We start from the raw sequence: 23,250 nt of genomic DNA, 5'->3' as shown, positions 1-23,250 counted from the left end.
TAACCCTGGTAGTTATTGAGAGAATTTTCTTCTTACCTGCATGGGTTAATTTGAATAATAACATCAGGTAGGTCTAGGTTCATGCAGGGTAGAATATGGGAGAGGGAAAAATCTGGTTGATGTATATGTAGTTCTAATCTTTTACCATTCAATACAAGCATAGTAGCTAGTTACTACAGTTTTTGTATCTAAAGGCATGTCTCATACCATAAAAGGAAAACAAAATAGAGATTCAAATACTCGTGTCATCCAAGATGCTTACATACTTAGATTCCATGATTTTATTAGCTTGCGTGATTTTGTTCCATGCACAGAAAACTTATTAACAAAAAATATCTGGGTAGGGCTCAAGATGGCTGGCTAGCTATAAAATTCCTTCTCTCCCCACTTGTTCATCCATCAAATTTGTTTTTCTGAAACTTTGGAGCTAGCTGTCTTCTGCTATCAAAGATGGCTCAATTTGCTGGGGAAGATGATATCGAATCACTGCGAATTGAGTTAGCTGAAATTGGAAGAAATTTGCGGCATTCATTTCAAGGCCATAGTTCAAGTTCCCGAAACAATTCGAAGACGAGTTTCACGAGTGATGGTGATGGTGATGTTGTTTCTGCAGCAGCTGAAGTTGATGAGCTTTGTTTACAGTGGGCTGCAATTGAGAGACTACCTTCTTATCAGAGATTGAGGTTGTCTCTGATGGACGATGATTCTAACAACCAAAGCAAAACTGGAGATGCCAAAGGAAAACGGGTAGTTGATGTTACCAAACTTGAAGCTCTAGAACGTCATGCGTTCATAGAGAAGCTCATCAAACACATCGAGAATGATGACCTCCGATTGTTGCAGAAACTTAGAGAAAGAATTGATAAGTACGTAAACTCTTTCTCCTTCATCTCTGGTGTTGAATTATATGTAAACCCACATATAAAACTAATGCAGTATTGTTGATCTGGAGGCTTTACTACTTCAATTTAATGTTTTGAACTCACAACCTGATAGTTGCACTAACATGTTTGTAACTGTTGTTTCAAAGCTCCTTGGCCAACTGGGAGTTTCTCCAATGGCTTCTGAAATTATTTTCTTGGTTTCTTTAGGGTTGGAGTGAAGTTGCCTGCAGTGGAGGTGAGATATAAAAATTTATCGGTTGAAGCAGAATGTGAGGTAGTTCATGGGAAGCCTCTCCCCACCTTATGGCATGCAGTAAGAAGCACCTTTACTGTAAGTATCATGACGAATTTTTATTTTTTATATTGGTAAAACATGATGAATTCACTCTCATTTTCATAAATTATTTAGAACGGTACGTAACGTTACCAATGAGAAGGCTATATATACTTAATGTATCGTAGAAATAACAAGCTCTACTCTCCTTTATTTCTTTTCATTTTTTCATTTTTCTAGATTCTTGTGGAGCTTGCTTGTGTTTAAATATTGAAAGGCTCTTTGATTAATTTTGATGTAAAATCTCATGCAGATTTAAGTGGACCACCATGATAAAATCTCACGTAGTTGCAGAGTGGCCCACCTACAAAATCCAATCAATAAAAGTATGAAACCCCTCCCTAATCCAAACACAGAAAACCAAATTTAAACCTTTGAATTTGAATTTTGAAAGATCATAATCAAGTTGGGCTTCGGGTTGGGCTTGGGCTGGTAGCCTACTCTGTTTGGGGTTCAGGTTAAATCAAAACAACTCAAAGCCCCACAGTCTTGCTTGTCACATAAAGTCACATGCATATAAGGGTGTCAATTGTGTGTACTAGAATATTTTAATCGTATTGAACTTTACCGTCTAAAACCGCACCATATGGCATTGTTCAAAATTCGATACTATACATACCCAAACCAAATTTTGACAGTACGGTACCGTTTTAGGTACTCATACTGTCGGTATATATGTATCGAAACCGTACTGATTTTGTATCGTACCAAATTTAAAGATATAAATATAACTTTACAATTAAAACATTTTACCTTTACCCTATCCCTAATATTCTATTTCAATATTTTGCTTTGTCCTTCATTCATTTTCTTAGATTTATTTGCCTTGTCTTTGTTAATTAGATCTACTTGCTTTTCCTTTGTTAATATCAAATTTTATTGATTGTTTGTTTGTAATTTCATTAAGATTTTAATGAACTAATAAAAAAAGTAGCATGGGTTTGTTTGTACTAAAATTGTATTGCATTAAATACCGTGTTTAAACCGTTTCCGCGTTTAATACCAACGCCGACCGTTTTGGTCAACTACTGCCGTGCTTGGTGGCGTCTGTTTCGTTGTTGTATTGTCGGACTATCGAATTATCAAAACTGTACGGATTGACACCCTTCACATATAAAGACACGAGTCTGAATCGTCTCCTAGGCTGTTAACCACGAATTACAACGAGACACTCTAACCGACATCCCAACCGTTCTAAGCCAGTTGGATCCAGCGGCTGATTTTCGCCTTGTTTTCCATGGAATCTGTGGGACCCACCCATGAATAGATGTCGGCTCCAAAGTGAACTCAATGGTTCGCACTTGGCAATGCCTAGGGTTAGGGCTTAGGTTACTGTTCCGTCTGTCGATTCGGTTTCTTTGTGGACGCACCAATTTGGTTATTTCGTTTGTTTTTGATTTTTTTTTTTGGTTGAAACCGATCTGATCGGTTTGTGTGTCGGTCCACCGGCCCAGCCTGTTCGTGTAGTTTCCCGCCAATTCGATCACTTCTCTCTTTATTACCAGAAGTTGGAAAGACTGCAAAAAAGTATAATCAAAGATCAATTGTGAGGATGAGGAACTTCTCGCTATCGGCCTTTCTCTCAGTTCTCATGCGTCTTAACATTCTAAGGTCAGTGGAAAACTTTCACGAGATTAGGTTGGTTTATATTATTGCTTCTTCCTCTCCGCTTCAACCCCCACCGAAATGTCTATTTCACGGGAAAACTCATGCTTAGACTTAGAGATGATTTAATTTATTAGAAAAATATAGGACCAAGGTTTTCCTTGTGCGATTTGAAGCATTTAAGTTGATTCCGCTGATTTTTTTTGTTTTTTGGGAGGCGTACACTTGATGAATGGTTCCAAGGAATGAATCGATAGAGAAAAACTACAACTTGAGTTTTATGGAAATCAGAAAACGGCTTTGGATTTTGCCATTTTGGCGATCTAAGTTGAGCTGTCTTTGAGGTTTGGATGTTTGAAAAGAAATTTGACAATTTTTAGCATTACAAAAAGTGACTTATTGATATTTATTTTTGTTCCTGATTGCTACGTAGAATAACCAATTTCTCTCTTGCTTGTCTCATTCTTTAGAAAAGTGATAACCTTCGTAATTAGAAACAGTCTATCACACACTCACACGCAAGGACTTCCATGGTTCAACAAGTTTCCTGTGGTGATGGTATGGAATCTGCTTCACTATCAGTGGGTTCATCTCAGATTACAAAGAAACTCAACTTGCTACGGATATATGGTGAACCCTAAATAAGCACATATTACTGAAAAGCCCATGGAGCCCTTCAAACTTCCTCATGGTGAATCACTAAGACCTGAGGATCATCTAGGGTCCTAATGATCTCAAGCCAAATGTTCTTCTTTTGACTTGTGAACCTCACTTAATTGTCAGCGTTTTCCTTTGGTAAACTTTCTTCTGACTCATAATGAATTGCCTCCCTCCCCCCCCCACCCCCCTTCCTCAAGAAAAAAGAAAAAGAAAGTGTTTGGGGGGGGGGAATGAATATTGTACCTCCATGACTTTGAAATTAGTAACGACAATTGGGACTCGGTAAACTTTATAACTAATAATTGGATAATCCTGTTTCCTGTCTTGGAGTTTTGGAATCGTTCAAGGCCCTCCTGTTTTCTTTGCAGCAGTTTTTTACCCATATGATATATTTATTGATATCTTCTTGATACTGGACCTTTCTATTGCACAGGCCTTTGCCAAGATACCAGGTTTCAAGTCTCATGTTGAGAAGATTAGCATCCTCAAAGATGTCAGTGGCATCATCAAACCCAGGAGGTAGAAAATTGGAAGTTCAAGTTTTTAATTTAGAAAATTTTCAGCAAGGGATCAGCAATTATTAATGTTTCCTTTTTCTTTATGCCAAGTCATCATGTGCATACAGAAATTAGTGCTCTCACATTGAGATTCTACCATTTGATGTTCTTTTAAAAAAATCATATGACTAAGTAATGAGTTGGGTAATAGGATCATTGATCACCAGACGGTACCATTCTTCTAATTTTCTCTTCTTGTCAAATGATTACATTAAATGGATGTCTTTGGTAAACAACACAACAACAACAAGAAGCCTTATCCCAACTAGATGGGATTGGTTACATGGATCCTGGATATTTGGATCCAAATCCGAACATTTGTGCTGTGTGCATTGTGCTTCATTTTTTGTCTGTTTACAACGGTCCACTTCATGAAAGAACCAATCGATAAAATCAATACTGTCTAAGTACCACAAACATCCAACTAAAGCTTTGGGTGAGTTGCTAGCTAGAACAAGATTTAGGTCTGTATTTGAGTTCATTGACTTCCAAGGATACTGGTATAATGACAAATATACATTCACATTTAGTTACAGTTATTACCAGCAAATCTTGCATGCTATATGCAATTTTCTCAGGGAGAAAAAAATAAAGCTGAAGCTAAGTGTTAGACATGCTTAAATGCAAATGCAGATGGATAAAAAACAAGTGGTATAAAACTAAATACAATGCAGATATGAGTTACTTTTTGAATGGATTTCAAAAAGATTGTGAGGTTATCCAAACTTGTAGAGGAACTCTTATGACTAATTAATTATCAATGAGTATCAACTATCTTACCACAAGGACAAGCTATTTCTATTACATTATTAATTTAAAATGATGCAATTCCAAAGCTATGTTAAATACCAAGAAAATTTTAAGACTTATAACAACGAGGAAATATCAATTAATAGCTGTTATGTATGACCAGAATTTGTTTACCCAACTTTGAAGATTGACCTGCCCTGACATATTTTGATGGGTGACCTGAATGACGCATTCTTTGAGATTTGTGATGGAAGTAGAGGGCCTGTCCTGGAGCCTATGATTGATATCCTTCTTGATGGGGGTGTGGGGGCATAGCCTCTGCTGTATGGCACGACCCAACCCAAAGGGTCGACTTGGTTACCCGATTGAAACTCTATAAATATGTACCTTATGTTCTCTTATAGAGTAATTGTGAGAATTGGGATTTTATCCTTAGGGTTTTGGGTGAGAGTCTTGTAATGCTGTTGTTGTGGTTTTGAGAGATCTCCATTTTAATCTTCTTCCCTACACAGTGAAAGTTGTTCTTCGCTGGTGTACGTAACACATTGCATTGGTGTGTAAACTACATTAAATCTTTGTGTTCCATTATTTTGTTTCAGTTTCTATTTGTGATTTCTTGGTGTTCATTTCAACAATAACCATGTTATCAAATATAAAAAATAAGAACATGTTGAAGAGCTTCTCTCAGCCTGTCAAGATATGATATGCTGTCACCTGATGAACACCTCTTCTTTCTCATGCTCTATGTTGTGCCTTGTCTTCAGATACATGAAATAGGTGGTCCAAGTGTAAGAGAATCAGAAAGCTATTTAAATGAAGATTTTCAGTGTTTTAGCTATTGATATTAGTTGAAGTTTTAAAGGTTCTAATGTTCTTTTTTTTTTTTTTTTGGGGGGGGGGTTGATGGTGATTTGGGATAGTAGAATTGCAAAAATGATTAAGCATTATCAAGGGATACAAACAGGGACCTGTTCAACAGAGAAAAAATAATGTAGAGCTTCTCAATCCTGAAGAATACTGGGATCCTGTTCATCTCACCAATATACGATAAATTAGGTAAATGCACTTATAGTTGAATGTGGAGAAGGATGGCTCAGAATTCCTATGCAGTCACTTTCTATCCAAGTAGTTTCTTTACTAGTTCCTCCATGAGTCCTTTAGAATTCTCTTTCAGTCTGCCAATTCAGTTTGGTGTGCTCATGTTTTAAGTACCATAAAGAGTTTTTCGAGTATTCATTATACTTGGGGGAGAAATGGATAATTGAGGTGTAGGGAGAAAAATACATAAAATGGGGCCTTGGGTATTATATGAATATCAGGAATTTTGGCCAAGAATGGACTAGGTTAGACAAATGGAATATGGAAACTAGTCTTTGTGCTGCATTATACCAAGTTTCTAAAAGCTTTTTCCACACAATCATTACTTGACAGCAATGATGATGGTCGTCCAGTTAACCACTGAAAAGCTTTGAAATGTGTTCCTTCTCTAATTGTTTGTTTTTGAATGCAAACCTACTGAATAAGGATTATGGTAATATAAAAGTTAAAGTTGACTTACATAGCTTTAATTTGTGTTGCAGGATGACTCTATTACTTGGTCCTCCAGGCAGTGGGAAAACCACCTTCTTATTGGCCCTTTCTGGAAAGCTAGATCAATCTCTTAAGGTTCCTCCAAACTTAATCCTTGTGGGAAAGCCTTGAACAATCTAATCTGAAGAATAAAATGCATAGGGTGATTACGCTAAGCTAAACCAAAAATTTTGGTATCCACAAAAGTTTTCTTTTCTAAGAATTGCTTAGTAGTGACTATTCGCTTCAAATACTCAGCAAAGATGATTCAGTCAAGTTGGTATTGTATCCTCGTTATGAGTTGTGGATTGACATCATCTAACTTGTTTATCATGTTGGCTAAATTATAGTCTAGAAAATAAGATTCTTTCTTCAGTTAATATATATCGTGTTTAATGTTGCTCAATATTTTGAACTTCTATGGTTAGTGCCTTAGTGGTCATGGCATGGAATCAGTGAGGTCCAGTTTTCCATCCCAGGGACATGAAATTGTGCTCCCCTGGCACATGATCACTTCAGTGTCATGTGTTCATGTGTCTGCTTGAGTTTGTATAGGCTGTTGCTTTTTTTTTGGCAGATTGAGCTTTAAAATAAGCAGTTATAATATTTTCCACGTAGAAAGGGTTTCTTAGCTTACATTTCCTAGCTCTAGAAATAGTTGGGGTGGATAAATTGGTATCTAAGTTCATTTCCAAATAGCAAAGCTGCTATCTGAAGGCGATTTTTTATGTGTTGGGTATTTTGTTTATCTGAATTCATATCCACTAAGAATTGGGGTATCCAAACTTCAATTCGATAATATTAGAAAAAGACTGAGAGTAAAAGGATGGATCAATTTCTTAGTGTATAGGTCATTCGGATATGCAATTATTGGAATAATTGTTGGAGACTTAAATGATGGATATGCAAGCATGATAACTTACATGCTGTTCTATATCTCCATGAGTCTAGGAACTTTTGCTTGCAGTGTATCATTTGGTCTACGTACTGGAACTCAAAAATCATGGCTACATTTTTACTGCCTAACATTCCATCAAATATTTTTATTAATTTCCTTATATACCCGTTGACTCTTACACTTCTGAGTAAACTTTAGTATACTTCTCATCCTTTATTACTTTCTATTCATATTCCTAGATTGTTTTTAGACGAATGCTTATTACAATAATTGCATTACTAGTTTACTAAAATACCAAAACAAATATTAAAATAATTACAGCATTTTTTTTGTAGGTTCATTAAATAACGAATGCCTAATGGGTAATATAAATCATTTCAATTAAAAAGATGAAATTTGCTCAAGTTTGGTCTGGATAATATGCAATGTGTAAGGTGTAAGTGAATTATATAATCTAATTTCCATTCAGATACTAAAAACTGTCTGAGTTTGTTTTTTATTTCAATTTATCCAGATATATTTTCACATAAATGGTTATACATCTGAACTGGGTCCAGGATTCCAACTGTCTATTTACATGCCTACCATGACTATTGAAGTTATCAAACAAGATTTGTTATAAAAATGACATTAAAATCTATACATCATTCTGTTGGATAAAAAATTTGTCATAGCTTTTCTCTACACCTTTTATATTACATTTATGCCTTTTATCATAGATTTGAGATTATTATTGTCAGTGCAACTTTTAGGTCACAGGGGAAATCTCTTACAATGGTTACAAACTGGAAGAGTTCATTCCTCATAAAACATCAGCATACATTAGCCAACATGATCTGCACCTTCCTGAGATGACTGTGAGGGAAACAATTGATTTCTCAGCATGTTTTCAGGGTGTTGGCAGCCGAGCAGGTAAATCTTCTTTTGTTATTATTTAGACAACAACAACAGCAAGCCTTCTCCTTCTTTTGGTATTAGCCAGATGGTTGCTTTTGCTTTTGGCTTCCCATTTGTTTAAGTTTGTGACTTGATATTAATCTTTCTTCTGTGTCTTAAGATACTATGATGGAGGTTAACACAAGGGAGAAGCAAGAAGGGATTCTCCCAGATCCATATGTAGATACTTATATGAAGGTACCTATTACCATTTCTAGATATCTCTCTCAAATTATTTGTTTTCCATGTGTATGTTGCCTACAGTAACAAATGACAGAATTAAAGAAAATAGATCTAGAATGGCTTACTTATCATTCATTTGAAGTCATATCACAGGTAATATGGGATAACGAACATACGTAAGCTTGGGAGGTATGACAGCTCAAGCCAAAGTCTTTTGAGTTGTTCAGAAGTTTCCTAAACATGTGGGAAGGACTGGAAGGCCATGTGCTCCCCTCTGTTGCTATATGTTCATACTTCATTTTCGAGTTGCTACTAGATCAATATGGGCATCCTAATGTGATTTTACAGAAATGATTTGGATAGCACTTTTGCAATGATATTGGAGGAAACCTACTGGCAGTGTTCTCTAATCGATTTATTGCATAAGCAAAACAATTGACTAATCCGATCATCTGTAAAAGGTCCAAATCAGTTTTCTATGGTTCTATATTTGACATATGTGGTCCTTATTTTGTCAAATCAAATGGGCAGCCCAAAGACTAGATTATAAGATGGGGGTTGGGTTAACTGAAATGGTCATTATTAAGCAAATAATTTTACTTTAGAATTGAAGAAGCCATGTAAATCACCAATACAAGATGGAAAAAGACTTGAACTTGTGAACACTTGGTTAGGATGGAGCAACCTTACTGTTGTATCAAGATGCCATGGAACTCTTTCTTTACATTGTAGCTTGCATTTGGTTATTCTGTTCCCAGTTCTGAAGCAATGGTTCACAAATTGTTCTAACAGGCAATTTCTGTTGAAGGGATAGGAAAAGGCCTCCAAACAGACTACATATTAAAGGTAGTAATGCCGTCCAAGTCTTGCTTACTTCTTATTCCTTATGTACAACTCATATTCCCTTCTAATATAATGATTTGTTTTACACACCTAAATCAACTCAGATTCTTGGACTTGACATTTGTGCTGATTCCATGGTTGGAGATCCAATGAAAAGAGGTATCTCAGGTGGTCAAAAGAAGAGGTTGACAACAGGTAATTTGGATATCAGATAGCTTTCCACACATCTAAATTTGTTTTGGATATCAATTTGCAGGGGTTAATTCAATATTGTCCTTACAATAACCTTCTTTTAATTTCTGTTACATAGGGGAGATGATTGTGGGTCCAACAAAGGCTCTATTTATGGATGAAATTTCAACTGGCTTAGACAGTTCTACCACCTTTCAAATTGTTTCTTGTCTTCAACACTTGGTGCATCTCACGGATGCCACAGCATTTATTTCACTTCTTCAGCCACCACCAGAGACCTATGACCTCTTTGATGACATTGTATTGATTGCAGATGGGAAAATTGTCTACCATGGTCCTCGTGATGGTGTCATTGAGTTCTTTGAGACTTGTGGATTTAGGTGCCCCGAAAGAAAAGGAGCTGCTGATTTCCTCCAAGAGGTAAGTGTGTTTGTAACTTTGATTATGCTCTCTCTCTCTCTCTCTCTGCTCTCTGCTCTCTGCTCTCTTTTGCTTCATATATAACCTTTTAGTATTGTTTCTTTCCATTTCAGATCGTCTCTAAGAATGATCAAGCACAATACTGGTACTCCACTCAAAAACCATATAGCTATGTTTCCGCGGATGAATTTTCTAGGAAATTCAAGGCATCAAATATCGGTCGTAAGCTTTATGAAGAGCTTTCAGAGCCATATGATAAGTCTCAAAGCCATAAAAATGCTATATCGTTTAATAAGTACTCTCTAAGTAAATGGGAGCTCTTCAAAGCTTGTATGAGCAGGGAATTTCTGCTCATGAGGCGAAATTCTTTTGTCTATATGTTCAAGTCTATTCAGGTAAATTAATGTCGCTAAATTTGACAGTCTTTCCTCTTCCTGATAAAAAGGGCCTGAATCCCTATACATCTAACACCTGCTTGGATATGTACTTCTTGCAGCTTATCATCATTGGATTCATCACTATGACTACATTTTTACGGACTCGAATGGGTGTTGATCTAGAGCATGCAAACTATTATATGGGTTCTCTATTTTTAGGGCTTATGGTAGTGATGGCTGATGGATACCCTGAGTTGTCTATGACAGTTTCAAGACTTCCTGTTTTCTACAGACAAAGAGAGTCTTGCTTTTACCCAGCTTGGGCTTATGCAATTCCAGCAGTTATCGTGAAAATTCCAATTTCACTGATGGAGTCCTTAATTTGGTCTGCTCTTACTTACTATGTCATTGGGTACAGTCCTGATTTTGCAAGGTGAATATTCTATAGAGAAGTCTTGCCCATGCAAAATCTAAAGGGATTTATTACAAACTATCCTGCAGTTGATGGTTTTGCCACCCATTTGGCATTAAATGCAAAACCATTCCAACTTAGAGCTACATCTACAAGATTACTCAACTATATTATATTGATTAAAGAGATGTGATAGGTATGAATATTTTATGCTAGCAAGTTTTGTGATTACTACTGACATATCGTGTCAGTAGAATTCAATGGTTCTACCTCTTCTGAGGTGTACCAATTTTCTGGTAACACTGTTGAAAATCTTCTTGATTTGGGAAGCTAATTTACTAGTCACCTCAACTCAAAAGCCTTATCCAACTATTTGGGGTTGGCTAGTCCCATAGTTGTCAAGGCATTGCCTGGCATCACCCTGATTGCATAGGCTTGACACCTTTTTGGTTTGTGTTGATTTTTCCCTCCTCCAACACCTAGGATTTGTCTGATGTAATGACAACGAAGTCAGCTACTTGAATTTTGTTTCGTAATTTTAACTCTATTTAAGGTCATATGGGATGTTAATCCGAATACCTCCACGTCTCTTTCACTAGTTCTGCTAAAGTGATTTTTGCCTCATATTTATGATTTTAGTTCCTTTAATCAAGCATCTTATCACTTGTTACCAGTTCATCCAATGGTCTGCATTTTAGATGCTCAAACCGCTTAAAATTGGCTCTCCCTTAACCTTTCACTATTGAATCCAGTCCCAAATTACCTGGACTATTTTCATTTTTTGTTTTATCTTTCTAGTTTCCATTCATCCACCTCATCATTCTCATTCTGCAATATTTATTTAACTACGTACTGGTTCTGTGGTTCTGTGTGAACACATATATCTATATAAAAAATGTTCCAGTTAGGAGATTTTGAATGATACTGCTCTCAGTAGTTTCCAATCTCTGACTTATTTGCATGTGTGTCTCTTAGGTTCCTTTTCCAGTTCGTTCTACTTTTTGCTCTGCATCTAATGTCGATATCCATGTTCCGGTTTGTTGCCTCGGTTTTTCGAACTACTGTCGCAGCTATGACAGCTGGCGTATTTATGTGGTTGGTGCTCCTTTTATTTAGTGGCTTTGTTATCCCTCAACGTAAGTCTTTATATTCTTTTTGTAAATTATGTCTGCCCTATTTGTTTGAACTGGAAACACTGAGAGATGCTTTGGCTGCAGCATATATGCCAGTATGGCTGAAGTGGGGTTTTTGGGTTTCTCCATTGACGTATGGGGAAATAGGCATCACAGTAAATGAATTTCTTGCTCCTCGTTGGCAAAAGGTAGGCTTCAAACCACCTATTTTGGTTGATTCTTATTAGAAAGGTATTATTCTACAAAGGCAATGTCTACCAGAACTTCTAGATGGGCATATATATATATATATATTTACTAATTTTTTCTGCATGGAAGTTCAACCCATAAGCTAAGAATCATCAAATGATCACCACATGGCAGAATCCATAACTCTATCTATATCAAAATTTATATGACTAAGAATGTATGACTGAATTTGGGTTTTCCAAAGGGCGAAGTGGCATTGTCCCTGTTTAATGGCTGGATTGCAGTATTAGCTGTCAACCAGATTAAATGTGTACCTTAGAATGAGAATATTCTTTTCAAGATTTGACTAGCCAAGTAGCCTACTAATTTAAATTGGCCAAAAAGTTGAGAAGTCAGTAATCTATATGATGGCACTAGCTAATAGCTACTCAGTGAGGTTGGCCAAGAACGGCCTTCCAAATCGAAGAATGGCTTCATAATAGTTGTCTATGTAGAAATTACTCTGTGTTTGTATATAAATTTTTTTGCGTTTATTGAGTGGAGGAAAAGTAGAATGGCTCTTTTTCCTACTGTTAGATGATGTAACTAACAAAAATATAAACATTGGAAGCATGCATACTTATAGGAGATTTACTTCAAAGCAAGCTTATCAGATATCAAACTTTATTAGCTATATTTAAAAGGGGGTATCCAGTGGGTGAGGCTCCTGCTACTGCCGGGTTTGGAGATAATCATAATGTATGATGCCTTACCCCTGCTTTCACAAAGAGGCTGTTCCCTGACTTGGAACCATGACCATTTGGTCACAGACTGACAATAGAGCAACCTTACCTTTACACAAGGGACAACCTTTTATGCATAAAATTGGAAAAGATGTATTAGAAGCGCATGGTTTAAAATGTTTCCAAATTGACAACACCTTGAGGGCATAGGGAAGAAAATAACAGCTTTCAACAAATAATTCATGTGGAGGAATGTGACTTTTGATAAATAATTCATGTTATAGATGCTTATATTTCGGAAAACAATAGGTAAAAGATATGCTTATATGCACCTGCATGTGTTTGTGGTCGAGATTTTGTCTATTTTGGAAAATCAAATATTGTATGAAGAAGTGAAGAACACACCATGCCTTCAACAAGGAATAGATAGGCTTAACTTTTGTAGAAATATTGGCTTTTCGTGAAGTGGGATATTGTTATTAACACAAATGCATAAACACACATACAAACACACACACACACACTCTTGGGGGTTATTGGGAGTTGAGTTGTTTTTGACAAATTTGAAAGTAAGTAATCTTTTTTGATGTCCTAAAAAATTTTTAATGTTGAACATTTTTTCTCCTCTTTAGGAAGGAACTCTAAATATTGTCTGTGTGGGCTTGGCCCCTGGCCCCAAGGAGATTTTAGTGATTTTTTTTTTGCCCCGTTTTCCCCCGTTTTCCCCTCTCGTTCGATTACTAGGTTCTTTTGCCCCATTTTCCTCTCTCTTTCTTATTTGTGATGAATAGGTTAGATGCTTTGACCAGATTCTTTTCTAGAACGTGTTGTCATAACCAATGGATTGGTCTCTTACTCACCATTGTGGAAATGAAAGTCCTTCATGTACTTGAGTGATCCCAGTTCTGTTTGTTGAATAGACAAATTCTTCACTAATAATTTGTTGTGCTCTCTGTAAACCAAAATTTTGATCATCGATTTGTCAATACTTACTACTGTTTGTTCTCCTTCTTAGATGTCTATAAACAGTACCCTAAGTCAACAAATACTTGAAAGTCGTGGCCTCAACTTTGAAGGCAACTTTTATTGGATATCAATTGGTGTCTTATTTGGCTTTGCAATACTTTTTAATATTGCATTTACATTGACCTTAACTTTTTCAAAGCGTAAGTTTCTCATTCTTTTCATGGTGATTTTTCCATAGAATGGTGTAGGCTATATGGTATTTTAGTCAAATGCTACATTTCTGCAGCTCCTGGAAAGTCTCGTGCTATTATTACGTTTGAAAAGTTTTCCCAAATTCAAGGAAGCGATGATTCTGTGAATGTTTGTGTAGAAGATAAGCCCAGAGACAGTCATCCTAAAAGAACTAAAGAAACCAAAAAAGGTGAGCATTATTTTTAGTTGTTTATTTTATTAAGTGAAAAATATATCTATCAAAATTTTAAGTCATGAACAGTTGCAGAGTTGTCAGGGCATCACCGAGGCTGCTAGGCACCACCTAGGTATCTAGGCTTTTTCTTGGATGCAAGGAAATATCCTGCTTTGTTGGTGCCTCACAAGGTTATATTGATTGTGTATTGTATGTTTTTCAATGCATATGTTTATATTATATTGTATTTTATTTATTTATTCTTCATATGTTTTTTTTGATGAATATGACTACCAAAACCCCAAAGAGGGGTAAAGTAAGAATATTTAGGGGGAAGGGGAGAAAAAGGGGGGGGGGGGTTGGTGCTACAAGCGACTATGGCAATAGAGAAGAACCAAAACCTTAGGTAACAACAATATGCATGTTCTTTTGGGATATCCAAAAGAGGGGGACAGGCTAGCAAACTAAAGTTTAGAAGAGACATCAAAGCAGATGGCTTTCTAGATCAAGTTCAAGGATCTAGGGTCTAAGGTTTCACTCCCACCATAAGTGAGAGATGGCTTAGCAAACACCAACTTGCCAACCACATTACAAATAGTAGAGCCTGGGAAGGATCTCAAAAGCCATAACCAGACCCTAGAGAACCTAAAGGAGTCAAATAGTGGATGTGATCCAGCCTTTAAGGGCAATTTTGAAGTTGCAAAGCTTCTTGGCAAAGGCAATAAGGGGAATGGAGAAGCAGTAAACCAGTTTATCCCAGTCTTCACGAACTGTGGAAAGAAAGGAGGGATACATGTTTGAAGAGTTTGAAAGGCTTATAGTCAAAGGAGGAGGGATGGATGTGAAAGTAGCATGGGGACTGGACCGAGAGACTGTGTAGGAGGAAAGTAGGAAAGCCAAGCCTTGTTCACAAAGAATTAGTCAAGCTTTGAAGCAATAAAGGCCTGGCGAGATCTATGGCTGTGCTATGTAAGGAGATCCTGACCAGCGAAGCTCAGCCATAGCAATATCCTCAATGCAGGCATTAAAGGCATAAACATCATTCCGATCAATGGAGCAGCCACTAATCTTCTCATGGGTGGATTTTTCCACACATTGAAGTTTCATCAATGCCCCAAGGGTGCAAATTGATAGAGGAGCTAAGCAAGGATAAAACCTCTCTTGTGGGAACATGGTCAAGAGTGCAATTAAAAGCATAGATGATGGGGTGGAAGAAGTGATTAGGCGAGGAAGGGAAGGAGGTGCAAAGATGGAGAATTTGGGAAGATGAAAAGGGAGATTTGGATTTTAGTTGGGTCCCAAAGAATCCATATATGACCATTAGGTGAATGGTCATAGTTGGTGAGAAGGGACTATGAGGGAATCATAGAGGAGGCAACCTGGCATGTATTGTCACAAAGGACATGAATTATGAGAAGGGCACAAAAAGAGGCCTTGGAGAAGGTGATTGCAACTTCAGGATCAACTTGTTTAGCTAGGGTTAATCATGGGAAGAGCAAGGCGGGCACTACCGTGCCTGGCATAGGAGTCCTAGCTTTGAATAGAGTAGGTACAGGAACAATAGGCATATAAGGGGGAGAACCAACCGGATGGCCTCTAAAGGTGGGGAGGGATTCTGAAAGTCTCACTTAGATGGTCACCAAGAGAGGAGGGGGTTTCAAAGATCTTGGGATCTATAAAGGAATTAGATCCAAGAGACGGGGTGGGAACAGAACTGTATTGGGTTTGAGAGGGGGTTGGGATGGGATCGGCATGTGGGTGAGGGGTAGAGGGTGTATGGGTGTTTGAACAAAGATGGTTTTTGTCAAGGGGAGGATTTGTTTGGGGAGAGTTGAATCAGATGGATTGGGATTTGCTTTAAGGGTGGAAGCTGCAAAGGATGTGTGGGATGGAGGGTGCTGTGGCCTTGAGGGAAAGGTACGAGAGAGGTGAAGAGAATGGAAGGATAAAGAGGAGGAAGGAAGGAGTGAGGTGGTGGGACCCTGGGATGTTGTGTAAGGGGCTAAGGACAAAACAACAGTAAGGGAGGAATTGGCAATGGCGCCAAAAGACATATAGGGGTGAGAGGGTAACTTGGATAGAGCAGGGGTTGTGCCAAAATGGAAAGTTGTGAAGAAGAAGAAGAGAAGGTGGCAAAACAGGGGTGAAGCAGGCTGTAGGTATGGAGCAGGTTAGAGGCCTAGGCCCTAACAGGGAAGAGGTGACAGGTTGATTGATGGGGGTTGGTGGCAAAGCGATCACATTGAAAGTGGAGGCTTGGGGAGGTCCTTGCAATGGACCAGCATGTGAAGTCCTTGTGGAATGTTGAAAACCAGTGGTCATCAGCATGGCAGAGAAGGTATGCTGGGTGTAGTGACAACGAGTTCGGCACTCGGCAGGCACAGCGATGACAATAGCAGGCAGCCTATCAGCATCGGTTATTCCCTTGGGCAGCAGGAAGGAGGGATGGGCTCAATTCAGGGGAGAGCCAGAAGCAGTTTGCTCCTGCAAACATTTGTGGTGGTGCCTTGACTTCCCATGTCCTTGACTAGGTTCATGAGAAGATTGAGGGTGAGGGGGGGGGGTACTACATCCAGCATTGGGCGGCAAGGGACCAACAGGAGGGCAATCTCCAATATTGCAGCAACAAGTTGGCCAGCTACAGGCGATGAAGCAGCTGTAGGCAAAAATGGATGAGCAGAAACAGGTTTGCAGGTGTTGGTGTGATGGCCAAACACTTCGCAGAAGGAGCAGTGGGGAGGACAACTGGCTTGTTGGTAAAAAATGAATCCTTCATCGTCTTCAATGGAGATCAGGGAGGGAGGAGACTCTGAAGCAGAGAATTCCACACATATCCTTGCAAACGACAGTCGATCCATCTTCAGAGTTCAATTGTCAGATCGTATGGGATATCCAAGGAGCTAACCAATTCAGCTAGGCAGTCAGCATTCCAGAATTCTAGAGGAAAACGTGGCAAAGACACACACAAGGGAAGAGTGCTGTAGTTGACGTTGTGATGCTAAGAGGATCTCTCCCATTGGCGTAGGAAAATAGGCTTGTTGCCTGCCAACCAGGTGCACCCTCGAGAGTCCTATCCTTCGAAGAAAGAAAATTTGAATTGCAAAAAAGTCGTTGTCAAGCAGGAAGACATCGAGATTTCCTTGGATTTCCCACTGTTTGGACAGGGAAGTTTTGACATTGTTGAGTGTGGGGTGAGGCCCCAGAAATTGGCTGACAAGAGCAAACTGCCATTAAAGAATACCAGGTTTGAGGGCAGGGGGCATTAACAGAGGCTCCGTCGTCAAGGTGGGGATGAAGCTAAGGTTTTGACCAGAAGATGGGGATTATTTGGAGGCTGAAAATAGAGACGACCAGGGGCTCAAAACAGAGCAGGAAGAAGCAGTAAGTGGAAGCATCGGGGGAGGATGCTGGGGAGGGACATCAGGACACCGATTACATTTCTGGCAACTCAGACTTCCGAGAGGATTTCTTGTTAGAAAAGAAATTGTATATTCATTTTGACATCCTGAAAAATATCTTCTTCATTATTGCTCCTGCAATTTCACTTTTCTATTTTTTGTCTTTGGGTTCTTCCTTTATAATATGTTGATTCTCTCATTATTAGTCATTACTAGCATATTTTCTTTCATATTACATTCATATGGCTTACATTGGTATATAAATTTTTTTACAGTCATATACTGCAAGCTTATGAGGCCTAGGAAACACTTAGGTTGGTACCTTGTTTAGGCTGGTACCTTGTTTGCCTAGGACACTCCTCCAGTAATTTTGGTGGCCTATTTGCCTTGGCAAATTATGAAAAGAAGCCAAATAAATCTTTCCCAACTTGTTGTACAAGGGTGAATTTCCAATGTCTCTCATTTTATTCATGAATGCTGCTACTAATTCTGCAGGAAAGATGGTCCTACCTTTTGAGCCCTTAACAGTTGTGTTTCAAGATCTTCAATACTACATCGACACTCCTTTGGTAATGAACAGAGCAATCCACTTATGTTCATTTCAAGGCATTTTCTTTTTGTAAGAAGCTATTAGACAAAAAGATGATGTTTATTTTAACATTTGGATACTAGGAAATGCGAGAGCGAGGTTTCACACAAAAAAAGCTGCAACTTCTACATGATATTACTGGTTCATTTAGGCCTGGGGTCCTAACAGCGTTGATGGGTGTCAGCGGAGCTGGTAAAACAACTCTCATGGATGTTCTTTCTGGAAGAAAAACTGGTGGATATATTGAAGGGACAATAATGATTGGTGGGTATCCCAAGGTTCAAGAGACTTTTGCGAGGATATCAGGTTATTGTGAGCAGAATGATATACATTCTCCTCAAATCACAGTTCAAGAGTCGGTTTTGTATTCTGCTTGGTTACGGCTTCCACCTCAAATTGATGCAATTGCAAAATCTGTAGGGCTTCATAAAATAATTGACTGTATATATACCCTTTTTTTTCCTTTAAATAATCTGCTACTTAGAATTGTTTTGGTGTGTTTTCCATAGGAATTCATAAATGAAGTTCTTGAGACTATTGAGCTTGATGGAATTAAAGATTCCTTGGTAGGAACTCCTGGGGTTGATGGCTTGTCTACCGAGCAGCGCAAACGTCTCACAATAGCTGTGGAGCTTGTTGCCAATCCATCTATTATCTTCCTGGATGAACCTACATCGGGTCTGGATGCTAGAGCAGCTGCCATAGTTATACGAGCAGTAAGAAATGTGGCTGACACAGGACGGACAATTGTTTGCACCATCCACCAACCAAGTATTGACATATTTGAAGCATTTGATGAGGTATGATCTCAAGTTGTAGTTTATGTAAACAAAATATGAATATGAAGTTTTTGACATGCCAAATGTCAAGATAAGAATCTTTGTTGTCTCTCATAGGAGTAATGATGATTATGGCATTGAGCTAGAAATATATACAATGTTTTTTTATAACCAAAACTGTGTAATTGCAACAAGTTCTGATGTGCATGATAAGCAGGTTATTGAACTGTTCATTATTATTTAATTTTTGTTCTAACTTCTAATGTATATTGTATAACTTGTATAGTTGATTCTAATGAAAACTGGTGGATGGATGATCTATGCTGGACCATTAGGCCAACATTCAAGTAAAGTTATTGAATACTTCGAGGTGAGTTTTCTTTGACATCATATTTTTATTAATTAATTGCCTTGACATATTTTCCTGTATACATCATCTGTATTTCTATATACTACGTCTATTAGGGAAAAGTGGTAAACCTTTGTTTCACTTTTCTGCATTTTCCTGCTAGGGCATATCTGGTGTACCAAAGATCAAGGATAATTTCAACCCTGCAACATGGGTATTGGATATCACGTCCACATCTGCTGAGACAGAAGTTGGTGTAGATTTTGCACAAATTTATAAGGACTCTGCTTTATACAAGTAAGTGTATCTACTATCGAAGCATTAATGTTTTGCGGAACTTCCTAAGGAGAAATATTATACTGACATAATATCGAAGGATCTGCACATTGGGATTTTTTTCATAATATCTTTTTATTACTGTACTTAATTGATAATTTCTTACCTAGGTGATCATTTCATAGATAGCTAAACAAGATGTTGTTACCTATTCATTCATACACAAACACCCACACACAAAAGATGTTTGTTAGCTATCTGTTATCTGCATATTTTGGATAGTGTTCAAGAATTTCATCCCTCGATCCAAAGATTTTGCAACCCAAGTAACTAATTACATAGAGAGGTTTCTGGGCCAAATGTATACACACAGGAACCACGGAATCAGATTCATTAAATCTTAAATAAAAGGACCAGATTAGTGAGCCTTTGGGTCAACCAGTATAGTCCGGGGCCCTGGCCAGCCCATGCATCTGGCTGTTTTTGACTCACTCAAAGCAAATCGCTGACGATGGATTGCTTGGTCAAAGTTATCTTTTAAATAATTTGTTTCCTTTTCTATTTCATCTTTTAGAGTTGATGTCCTCTACCTGCGAGGGTAAAGGACCGGCTCCCCTCACACTCCTCCATCACACTTTTAAGAGGCGAACTCACCTCTGGTCCTCCTTGTTAGGGCTCAAAAGTTGGCCCCCTTCCTAAATATGTGGTTGAAGAGTGTGAGGGGAGTGCGGTCCGGATCTAGACTCCCTTATCTAAGTCACTAGATTAATAGTTGGGCAAGCTTTAATTCTTCCTTGTTTGAATATGCAACTTGGGTTTTGTAATAATCTTACAAGGTGCTGTCAAAATATGTATGTGTTTTTTTTTCTTTACCTACTGTTATTTATTGAAGGGAACCATATATTTTCCTATTTGAAACCTGTTTGATTTTTTAGTTGTATTTGGTCCTCACTGGGGTTATTTCACACCTATTTTTACATCAAATTTTCTTTCTTTTTATTTTTATTTTTTAAACAATGTATTATTTTCCAGTTCTTACTCATGTCGGGAGGACCAATGCATATCTAGATTTGATTGTGAACAGTGAATTGAACCAAATTACCAAACCATGTCCTATCAAATGTTAACCTGTCATTTATGCGGTCATTTTCTCATAGAACTAATTTTTCTAACTAATGACCAAGTTCTTAATGAAAATTAGACCAATAGGTTACTTTACAAGAGTTCATTAATTAGATAACTCAGCTTATTTCTTAGTGTAGTTTTAGGCTGTTCTGAGGCCTTCAATTGACTAAAATTTTGGGTTTGGTCACAGGTGTACCCATTTGATGAATTTAAGTTGGGTATTAGAAGTTGCATGACTGTCATATATTGTGCTAGTTTTGGTTGTTGAATATTTCATGTTAAAACAACCATCCTTTTCTTAAATAAGATACTAAGCATTTTACTCCTTATCTTAGGGACAACAATGAGCTTGCAAGTAAATTAAGTTCGCCATCTTCTGCCGCAAAAGATCTGCAATTTCCAACCCCATTTCCACAAAATGGATGGGGACAATTCAAAGTATGCTTGTGGAAACAGAAGTTATCTTACTGGAGAAGTCCTAGTTATAATCTAAGGCGATTCGCATTTACTTTTATTGCATCACTGCTATTTGGAGCACTGTATTGGAATCAGGGGCAGAAAATGTAAGTCCATTACAGCCAACTGAAATTTTGTGTAGTCTATAATTTTATGAGAGAACAATATAAAATAATTTGTTTACTGGAGCTTCTGTGGCAAACTGTGCACAACTGTAGCTGGCTAAAATTTGTCATTTGACTGATTCCACTTGAAAGGATAACTCCAGTATCCAATACTATATGTCTATCAGTTCGATATAATATAATTCGTGTTATGTTTGAATTGTAGCTGGCTTCATATATAATTGCAAATTTCAATGAAGAAAGTTGAACCAAATAATGCATAATCTATTATTTGATTTTTTAAGTCATACCTACAAATTGGTTCATTTGAAATATCAAATTGCCACTTGAAACTATTTTCTTACTTTTGCCTCTATGCATGTTAGTTTACTTGATAGAAAGAGCATTTTAACTAAGCAAATGGCCTGATTTAAAAGGTAATAACACATTCAGGTTTAGTTCTTCTAAGGTATGAATAGTGACCAATATTTTTTGGAAATGATATGCAATGCTATACTGACATAGTTCTCTTTGTATTATTTTCAGAAACACTGAGCAAGATTTGTTCAATATACTTGGAGGGATGTATGTTGCTGTGCTCCAGATAGGCATAAACAATTCCACATCAGTTTTACAGTTTGTGTCTACAGAGCGTACTGTTCTTTACAGAGAAAGAGCTGCTGGAATGTATTCTCCGTGGGCCTATTCATTTGCACAGGTCTAGACCACTCTCATAAACTTCTTACTTGATTCAATGTAGGTTAGTTTTTTTGGTATTTGACTTCCCAATCCAGATCCCAGGATTGCAATCACTTTTTATCTTCTTTTTGCTAAACGTCAGAAAAGATATATGTATAAGCACAAAACAAGATATAGAGTTAACATCTAGGCATTTCGGACATATAAAAGAAGTATCACTTAGAAATCTGACTTCCTACCTTCAGTATTGCCGTCAGCAGGAAGTCAGATTCTCCTACTTCGGGGAAATGGTCTTGGTATCCTCTTAAGGGTTAGATGTTATTATATTTTTCACAATAATTTCAGCTACCTCACAGCATTTGTTTTTGTTGTGTAGGTGGTAATTGAGCTTCCCTATGTCTTCTGTCAAGTTTGTATGTATGTGATTATCACATATCCCATGATTGGGTACCACGCATCAGCTTATAAGATATTTTGGTACTTCTATGCCATGTTCTGTGTGCTTCTCAGCTTCAATTACCTTGGGATGCTTCTTGTTGCTGCTACACCAAACATCCATATCGCCACTGTACTGTCCCCTGCCTGTAACATAGTGATGAACCTTTTTGCTGGGTTCTTGATGCCCAAGCCGGTAAGCCAGTTATCTTATCCTTTGATGAATTCATTGAGATACATTGATTTTTTATCATTTGATTACTTCCATGTTTGTGACTTCATTTCATGCTCCCAGTTTGGGGAGGAAATTGGTCGAATCTCTATGTGTGAATTTTCACAATGTTCAGGTCTGGATCTTGAGAAACTGAAGGCCACAAGTTGTGACCATAGTCCTGTCTAAATTTGCAAGGGATGGACTGAGTATTGGACGAGTCCTCAGTTCTATGCCTACTTGGCAAAAAAACTAGTTTTATGTTGAATCAATTTTTGGTTCTGATGCATTTCTTTCTTACAGCACATTCCGGTTTGGTGGCTTTGGCTTTATTATTTGGTCCCAACGTCCTGGACACTGAATGGCCTTCTCACTTCACAATATGGAGACGTAGAAAAAGAGATAATGGCGCTTGGTAAAACCCAAACAGTGTCTGCCTTCATCAGCAGTTACTTTGGATTTAACCATAAGAGTTTGAACACAGTGGCTTTTGTTCTTATTATCTATCCTTTTGCCTTTGCATTTGTTTTTGCGTACTGTATAGGAAAACTGAATTTTCAGAAGAGGTAAACTGTTGTGGAGCATTTAAAAGTTAAAACCAAGTAGCTGGAGCTATTGCAGTTATAGCATGGGAAAACTACCAATGTAAGTTTACAATGAAAGCATTTTTCTTGGCAGAGTTAATTTTTCCCTTGTAAAATGTTGCTCCTTTTCTTCCCCTCCCCTCTCCACCAGTGTTGCATGGCTAGAAAATTAATAAACTAATTGTTGGACAAGAAGATTGCATTTTCTT

At 37.7% G+C, this 23,250-nt stretch overlaps 2 protein-coding genes across 6 annotated transcripts; both read left to right on the top strand.

Annotated features, from left to right (window-relative positions):
- The first annotated feature begins 450 nt into the window (after window positions 1-450).
- On the top strand, window positions 451-4,006 carry LOC149025755 (pleiotropic drug resistance protein 3-like). The gene is made up of 3 exons (XM_089143598.1): window positions 451-866; window positions 1,092-1,215; window positions 3,917-4,006. Exons 1-3 carry the CDS (start codon window positions 451-453, stop codon window positions 4,004-4,006), a joined length of 630 nt encoding a protein of 209 aa, XP_088999724.1.
- LOC149025754 (pleiotropic drug resistance protein 3-like) lies at window positions 2,548-23,194 on the top strand. 5 transcript variants are annotated; one of them, XM_089145957.1, is made up of 24 exons: window positions 2,548-2,829; window positions 3,917-4,002; window positions 5,714-5,846; window positions 6,371-6,455; window positions 8,010-8,169; window positions 8,315-8,391; window positions 9,169-9,222; window positions 9,324-9,414; window positions 9,530-9,831; window positions 9,945-10,226; window positions 10,328-10,641; window positions 11,596-11,756; window positions 11,838-11,941; window positions 13,680-13,830; window positions 13,917-14,051; window positions 17,930-18,003; window positions 18,107-18,439; window positions 18,533-18,823; window positions 19,089-19,172; window positions 19,315-19,448; window positions 20,888-21,115; window positions 21,659-21,830; window positions 22,188-22,442; window positions 22,761-23,194. In XM_089145957.1, the coding sequence occupies exons 4-24, from the start codon at window positions 6,372-6,374 to the stop codon at window positions 23,025-23,027; spliced, it is 3,753 nt and encodes a 1,250-aa protein (XP_089002083.1). In that variant the 5' UTR covers window positions 2,548-2,829; window positions 3,917-4,002; window positions 5,714-5,846; window position 6,371; the 3' UTR covers window positions 23,028-23,194. The 5 variants fall into 5 exon arrangements, with proteins under 5 accessions (XP_089002083.1, XP_089002082.1, XP_089002086.1 ...); XM_089145956.1 differs by lacking the exon at window positions 5,714-5,846; XM_089145958.1 differs by lacking the exons at window positions 2,548-2,829; window positions 5,714-5,846 and adding an exon at window positions 2,836-3,167.
- The last annotated feature ends 56 nt before the right edge of the window (window positions 23,195-23,250 follow it).

This window comes from Hakea prostrata, chromosome 2 (genome assembly GCF_041222555.1).
Source record: "Hakea prostrata isolate BN-2017 chromosome 2, UWA_Hpros_2, whole genome shotgun sequence".
Taxonomy (NCBI): domain Eukaryota; kingdom Viridiplantae; phylum Streptophyta; class Magnoliopsida; order Proteales; family Proteaceae; genus Hakea; species Hakea prostrata.
This window is presented reverse-complemented; position numbering and strand designations above follow the sequence as displayed.

What these genes read in the sequence shown, in the direction of transcription:
- LOC149025755 (XM_089143598.1), top strand. Translation starts at nt 451, where the DNA reads ATGGCTCAATTTGCTGGGGAAGATGATATCGAATCACTGCGAATTGAG. An exon ending in CTTAGAGAAAGAATTGATAA is followed by an intron (nt 867 to 1,091) that starts GTACGTAAACTC and finishes TGGTTTCTTTAG; the next exon opens with GGTTGGAGTGAAGTTGCCTG. An exon ending in CAGTAAGAAGCACCTTTACT is followed by an intron (nt 1,216 to 3,916) that starts GTAAGTATCATG and finishes TCTATTGCACAG; the next exon opens with GCCTTTGCCAAGATACCAGG.
- LOC149025754 (XM_089145956.1), top strand. Translation starts at nt 6,372, where the DNA reads ATGACTCTATTACTTGGTCCTCCAGGCAGTGGGAAAACCACCTTCTTA. An exon ending in GGGTGTTGGCAGCCGAGCAG is followed by an intron (nt 8,170 to 8,314) that starts GTAAATCTTCTT and finishes CTGTGTCTTAAG; the next exon opens with ATACTATGATGGAGGTTAAC. An exon ending in ATGTAGATACTTATATGAAG is followed by an intron (nt 8,392 to 9,168) that starts GTACCTATTACC and finishes TTGTTCTAACAG; the next exon opens with GCAATTTCTGTTGAAGGGAT.